Source organism: Salvelinus fontinalis, chromosome 26, assembly GCF_029448725.1.
Source record: "Salvelinus fontinalis isolate EN_2023a chromosome 26, ASM2944872v1, whole genome shotgun sequence".
NCBI lineage: Eukaryota > Metazoa > Chordata > Actinopteri > Salmoniformes > Salmonidae > Salvelinus > Salvelinus fontinalis.
The window spans coordinates 3,441,734-3,449,523 of NC_074690.1; the positions used below are offsets into that span (position 1 = coordinate 3,441,734).

Genomic DNA, 7,790 nt, shown 5'->3' on the forward strand with positions numbered 1-7,790 from the left:
ACCTATATGATGGTAGTAAGAGGGGGGTACCCCACCTATATGATGGTAGTAAGAGGGGGGTACCCCACCTATATGATGGTAGTAAGAGGGGGGTACCCCACCTATATGATGGTAGTAAGAGGGGGGTACCCCACCTATATGATGGTAGTAAGAGGGGGGTACCCCACCTATTATTTGACCATGCTTGTCACTTATGAACATTTTTGAACATCTTGGCATAGTTCTGTTATAATCTCCACCCGGCACAGCCAGAAGAGGACTGGCCACCCCTCATAGCCTGGTTCCTCTCTAGGTTTCTTCCTAGGTTTTGGCCTTTCTAGGGAGTTTTTCCTAGCCACCGTGCTTCTACACCTGCATTCTAGCTGTTTGGGGTTTTAGGCTGGGTTTCTGTACAGCACTTCGAGATATTATCTGATGTACGAAGGGCTATATAAAATAAAATTGATTGATTGATTGATATGATGGTAGTAAGAGGGGGTACCCCACCTATATGATGGTAGTAAGAGGGGGTACCCCACCTATATGATGGTAGTAAGAGCGGGGTTCCCCACCTATATGATGGTAGTAAGAGGGGGGTACCCCACCTATATGATGGTAGTAAGAGGGGGGTACCCCACCTATATGATGGTAGTAAGAGGGGGGTACCCCACCTATATGATGGTAGTAAGAGGGGAGTACCCCACCTATATGATGGTAGTAAGAGGGGGGTACCCCACCTATATGATGGTAGTAAGAGAGGGTACCCCACCTATATGATGGTAGTAAGAGGGGGTACCCCACCTATATGATGGTAGTAAGAGGGGGGTACCCGACCTATATGATGGTAGTAAGAGAGGGTACCCAACCTATATGATGGTAGTAAGAGGGGGGTACCCGACCTATATGATGGTAGTAAGAGAGGGTACCCAACCTATATGATGGTAGTAAGAGGGGGGTACCCCACCTATATGGTGGTAGTAAGAGGGGGGTACCCCACCTATATGATGGTAGTAAGAGGGGGTACCCCACCTATATGATGGTAGTAAGAGGGGGTACCCAACCTATATGATGGTAGTAAGAGGGGGGTACCCCACCTATATAAGAGGGGGGTACCCCACCTATATGATGGTAGTAAGAGGGGGGTACCCCACCTATATGATGGTAGTAAGAGGGAGTACCCCACCTATATGGTGGTAGTAAGATGGGGTACCCCACCTATATGATGGTAGTAAGAGGGGGGTACCCCACCTATATGATGGTAGTAAGAGGGGGTACCCCACCTATATGATGGTAGTAAGAGGGGGTCTTTCTATAAAGCAGGAAAAAGAGATGAAGAACAAGAGGAAATATAAATGACCATTTTATTATTATACAGATGAATATATCAAATGTCAATCTGGTCTGCACAGGATATAGAAAAGGGTATAATTTCACTCAAGCACACAAAAAAATAATAAATCAATTTCATAATTTCAATAAATCAATTTCATTTTGTCTACAGGGTGGGGGGGACTTAGACAAAAGCACTTTGTTTACATTGGCACAATGGACTGTGATGGCAGGCATTCACGGCAAGAAATGTGCAAATCAAGTTTGATCAGACTATTGATTGTTGTCACACCTGGACATTGGTCAAGCTTGTACAAAAGAGTCCAGAACAGTATTGTGTGTTAACATCTCATGGTACATACCTGTACACTGACTAATTCAAAATATTGTATAAAATCCTGATAGTAAAAAAAAAAAAAAAAGATTATATCTACCTACAAAAGTACAAAACATTTTTCACGATATGGCACTGCAGTGTTGCTGTAGACTCAGTTCTGTGTACATTTCAATCCACTGTAGCAATTCAGCTATCGGTGGGCAAACGTAAGGGAATGTAGTCATCAAAAACCTAATACTGAATCAACATTTTTCCATGAAAAAGTGCTCAAACTACAAATAAAATGACATAAAAGCGGTCAAATCCAAAAGCCTATGGGTCCCCCGTGGGTTTTCTACACAGACGCATTAGTTTGCCAATCTATCTATCTCTGCATCTGGCCTATAGAGCTCGACAGCTTGTAGTCCTAAAAGCAGAAATGTTTCAGCATTTTCTACCTCTGGTTCGTTGGGATTTCCTATAGGGGAAATTAATGGGGGAAAGAATGGGGTTCTGGGATATACGCCGAAAATAAAGTCAGAGGTTAACACAGGTTTAAGAGATCTTCAACATTTTGTTCTATGAGATAATATCAGTCTATTAACATGACCTTTACGAATTATTTTAAAAAATGTTGTCATTTAGCAGACGCTCTTATCCAAAGAAACTTACAGGACCAATTAAGGTTAAGTACCTTGCTCAAAGGCACATCGACAGATTTTACACCTAATCGGCTTGGGGATTCGAACCAGCGACCTTTCGGTTACTGGCCCAAAAGCGCTTAACCGCTAGGATACCTGCCGCCCTACGATGCATTTATGTGCTCATGCAACTTAATCCTTTATATACATTATGACCATCTTATACAGTACGTTCTCAGACATACATATTCTACATGTGTGCTATACAGGCATGTACATATAAACTCAGAAAAAAAAAGAAACGTCCTCTCACTGTCAACTGCGCTTATTTTTCAGCAAACTTAACATGTGTAAAATATTTGTATGAACATAAGATTCAACAACTGAGACATAAACTGAACAAGTTCCACAGACATGTGACGAACAGAAATGGAATAATGTGTCCCTGAACAAAGGGGGGGTCAAAATCTGGTGTGGCCACCAGCTGCATTATATACTGCAGTGCATCTCCTTCTGGACTGCACCAGATTTGACAGTTCTTGCTGTGAGATGTTACCCCACTCTTCCACCAAGGCACCTACAAGTTCCCGGACATTTCTGGGGGGAATGGCCCTAGCCCTCACCCTCTGATCCAACAGGTCCCAGATGTGCTCAATGGGATTGAGATCCCGGTCTCTTCGCTGGCCATGGCAGAACACTGACATTCCTGTCCTGCAGGAAATCACGCACAGAACGAGCAGTATGGTTGGTGGCATTGTCATGCTGGAGGGGCATGTCAGGATGAGCCTGCAGGAAGGGTACCACATGAGGGAGGAGGATGTCTTCCCTGTAACGCACAGCGTTGAAATTGCCTGCAATGACAACAAGCTCAGTCCGATGAGGCTGTGACACACCGCCCCAGACCATGACGGACCCTCCACCTCCAAATCGATCCCGCTCCAGAATACAGGCCTAGGTGTAACACTCATTCCTTCGACGATAAACACGAATCCGACAATCACCACTGGTGAGACAAAACCGCCACAGTGAAGAGCACTTTTTGCCAGTCCTGTCTGGTCCAGCGATGGTGGGTTTGTGCCCATAGGTGATGTTGTTGCCGGTGATGTCTGGTGAGGACCTGCCTTACAACAGGCCTACAACCCCTCAGTCCAGCCTCTCTCAGCCTATTGTGGACAGTCTGAGCACTGATGGAGGGATTGTGCGTTCCTGGTGTAACTCGGGCAGTTGTTGTTGCCATCCTGTACCTGTCCCGCAGGTGTGATGTTCGGACGTACCGATCCTGTGCAGGTGTGGTTACACGCTGTCTGCCACTGCGAGGACGATCAGCTGTCCGTCCTGTTTCCCTGTAGCGCTGTCTTAGGCGTCTCACAGTACGCACATTGCAATTTATTGCCCTGGCCACATCTGCAGTCCTCATGTCTCCTTGCAGCATGCCTAAGGCACATTCACGCAGATGAGCAGGGACCCTGGGCATCTTTCTTTTGATGTTTTTCAGAGTCAGTAGAAAGGCCTCTTTAGTGTCCTAAGTTTTCATAACTGTGACATTAATTGCCTACCGTCTGTAAGCTGTTAGTGTCTTAACGACCGTTCCACAGGTGCATGTTCATTAATTGTTTATGGTTCATTGAACAAGCATGTGAAACAGTGTTTAAACCCTTTACAATGAAGATCTGTGAAGTTATTTGAATTTCTACAAATTATCTTTGAAAGACAGGGTCCTGAAAAAGGGACGTTTCTTTTTTTCCCTGAGTTTACAAGCGTTCAACGGGGAAAAAGACAACGACGGTCGGTGAGACCAAATTCATGCAATAAATGGATATTAACTCCTATCATTGTAATACTGGAGCAACGGTGCAACAATACAATCAATGGATCTACACATCTGTTGACTGCATTGTTAGGGAATGAGAATTCATAAACTCTATATCGTATAAGTATTCGGAATGTAATCTCAAGTCATAAGTTATTTTGTTAAACATGTTTTGATTTTCCGGTAGGCCGTCATTGTAAATAAGAATTTATTCTTAACTGGCTTGCCTAGTTAAATAAAGGTAAAATTTAAAAATATATATATTAAATTTTAAAAATCTATTTTTTTATTTTTTCCCTATTTCTCAAAGGATTTTTTTTTTAAATTCTGTGCTGCTGCATATGAACTCAAAACATATCCTTCTATGTACCATACTAATCCTTCATTTTATTAACATGTTTACATCTCTAACACACAAGAGGGCTAAAACCCCCCCACTGGTTCCTCTCTATATCCAGAAATGACACCTACCGCACACCGTACCAAGGCACAGGAGTACATTTGAAATTGAACCTTTTATTTAACTAGGCAAGTCAGTTAAGAAATAAATTCTTATTTACAATGACGGACCTACACCGGCCAAACCCGGACGACGCTGAGCCAATGGTGCGCCGCCCTATGGGACTCCCAATCACGGCCCGGGTTGTGATGCATCCTGGATATATCTGGTAGGTAGAATAGGTACAATAGGGCGAAATGTCCAACTAACTTTTATATGGGATATAGGGGCGGTTTCTGGACTTGGGACACACTGTTCACTACGCTACAGGGGAGAGAGGTTCTGATCTATCACAAAGCCAAAGCCATGTTTGTCCTCCTCTCTCCCTGAGACTCATGTACTGTATATGTATTGTGGACTGTCGAAAAGGGGGCAATCAGGAGCTGAACTGTGTAGCTGTTGCATTGTGACCCGTGTGTCAAGATGGATGTGTGGAACTTGATCCATGGAACCGTGTATGGAATGGAGCCAAAGAGAGTGATCATTTCACTGGTAATCGGAGGCTGAATTCCAAACTGACCCCTAGCCCCTTTACCCCTAAGGCCTAGCAACTTCATACCGATCTGAAAGTATAGGATCGGCGTAAGCAATGTGGTTAACACCATAATACCGCCACCTTTCCCTGAGATAAGACAGGTAGAGTTTCCAACATATTTCGATCATACTGCACCAGTCCAATCCCCTTGAGATCAACAGAAATACCTAGGGCGTAGGGTGCTAGGGGGGTAGGGCCCTAGGGGTAAGGTGGTAGGGGTCTATTTGGGACTCGGAAAGGGGTCTTACTAGCAGCAGCGTTTGTTAGACGGAGGGGGCTGCCGGGTTATCTTGAAGGACTCGTTACTGTCTAAGTCTGGATTCTCCAGGGGCGGAATCTGTTTACCTGAAACACAACACGGATCATTACGTAAGAGAGATGCAAACTATTACACTGTGAATGCTTCTCAAATGGCACCCTTTTCCCTATATAGCAAGGTCAAAAGTAGTGCACTATAATGGAGCGCCCTTTGAGAAGCATCCTGATTACTGTCTCAGAAGGTTTCACAGGATGTTGTGATGGTAACTTCCTCCCTAAGAGACACTGTGCTGAATGGTGCTATTCTGTCTCAGACGGTTTCACAGGATGTTGTGATGGTAACTTCCTCCCTAAGAGACACTGTGCTGAATGGTGCTATTCTGTCTCAGACGGTTTCACAGGATGTTGTGATGGTAACTTCCTCCCTAAGAGACACTGTGCTGAATGGTGCTATTCTGTCTCAGATGGTTTCACAGGATGTTGTGATGGTAACTTATGTCTAAAACAAACAGATATCAAAAGATATTCATAATGCTTTACAGTGAACAAAAAAAATACTTTGACTAAAGAGCTTAGGGATAAATGACAAAATAAGGTCTGTGATCAATTCAGGAAGTGATTTGATTTTAAAATAAAACATTTTTAAATAAATAACTTCTCATTTTCACTTAATTTTACTTCCTGAATGAAATGACTTCAATTCAAATTGAACCCAACCCTGATAACAATGAATGGTAAACAAACCGTATGTGATGTGGTTGGATGGAATGAAACACCTTGAACTAGAAACACTTACTGATCTTCTGAAAGAGCTCCTCCACATTGACAGCGTTTCTGGCGCTGGTCTCCATGAAAATTGCTGCGATAGACTCAGCAAAGTCCTTCGCTTCCTTCATAGGAACTTCCCTGTTAAAAGAGACACTACAATTAGTACTGGGGTTGACTCATCAACAGAGCTTCTGTAACGGATGTGAAATGGCTAGCTAGTTAGCGGTGGTGCGCGCTAATAGCGTTTCAATCGGTTACGTCACTCGCTTTGAGACCTTGAAGTAGTGGTTCCCCTTGCTCTGCAAGGGCCGCGGCTTTTGTGGAGCGATGGGTAACGATGCTTCGTGAGATAGTTATTCATGGGACTCTGACACCTGTTGGAAGTGAAGGTTCATGGGACTCTCTGATAGTTGTTGGAAGTGGAGGTTCATGGGACTCTCTGATAGTTGTTGGAAGTGGAGGTTCATGGGACTCTCTGATAGCTGTTGGAAGTGGAGGTTCATGGGACTCTCTGATAGTTGTTGGAGGTGGAGGTTCATGGGACTCTGATAGCTGTTGGAAGTGGAGGTTCATGAGACGCTCTGATAGCTGTTGGAAGTGGAGGTTCATTGGACTCTCTGACACCTGTTGGAAGTGGAGGTTCATGGGACTCTCTGATAGCTGTTGGAAGTGAGGTTCATGGGACTCTGAAAGCTGTTGGAAGTGGAGGTTCATGGGACTCTCTGATAGCTGTTGGAAGTGGAGGTTCATGGGACTCTCTGATAGCTGTTGGAAGTGGAGGTTCATGGGACTCTGATAGCTGTTGGAAGTGGAGGTTCATGAGACGCTCTGATAGCTGTTGGAAGTGGAGGTTCATTGGACTCTCTGACACCTGTTGGAAGTGGAGGTTCATGGGACTCTCTGATAGCTGTTGGAAGTGGAGGTTCATGGGACTCTCTGATAGCTGTTGGAAGTGGAGGTTCATTGGACTCTCTGACACCTGTTGGAAGTGAAGGTTCATGGGACTCTCTGATATCTGTTGGAAGTGGAGGTTCATGGGACTCTCTGATAGCTGTTGGAAGTGGAGGTTCATGGGACTTTCTGATATCTGTTGGAAGTGGAGGTTCATGACTCTCTGACACCTGTTGGAAGTGGAGGTTCATGGGACTCTCTGATATCTGTTGGAAGTGGAGGTTCATGGGACTCTCTGATATCTGTTGGAAGTGGAGGTTCATGACTCTCTGACACCTGTTGGAAGTGGAGGTTCATGGGACTCTGATAGTTGTTAGAAGTGGAGGTTCATGGGACTCTCTGATAGCTGTTGGAAGTGGAGGTTCATGGGACTCTCTGATAGCTGTTGGAAGTGGAGTTTCATGGGACTCTCTGATAGTTGTTAGAAGTGGAGGTTCATGGGATTCTCTGATAGCTGTTGGAAGTGGAGGTTCATGGGACTCTCTGATATCTGTTAGAAGTGGAGGTTCATGACTCTCTGACACCTGTTGGAAGTGGAGGTTCATGGGACTCTGATAGTTGTTAGAAGTGGAGGTTCATGGGACTCTCTGATAGCTGTTGGAAGTGGAGGTTCATGGGACTCTCTGACACCTGTTGGAAGTGGAGGTTCATGGGACTCTCTGATAGCTGTTGGAAGTGGAGGTTCATGGGTCTCTGACACCTGT

The 7,790-nt window shown here is 44.6% G+C and overlaps 1 protein-coding gene across 1 annotated transcript in view; it reads right to left on the bottom strand.

The window, feature by feature from the left end:
- Positions 1-1,326: 1,326 nt before the first annotated feature.
- The window catches only part of LOC129823552 (ras-related protein Rab-31-like), a 23,525-nt gene continuing 17,061 nt past the window's right edge, over positions 1,327-7,790 (bottom strand). Inside the window, exons 6-7 of the mRNA XM_055882375.1 lie at positions 6,164-6,273; positions 1,327-5,454 (exon numbers count right to left, since the gene is read on the bottom strand). Coding sequence (XP_055738350.1) covers positions 5,357-5,454; positions 6,164-6,273 — 208 coding nt within the window. The 3' untranslated portion in view covers positions 1,327-5,356. The remainder of the gene's footprint in view (positions 5,455-6,163; positions 6,274-7,790) is intronic.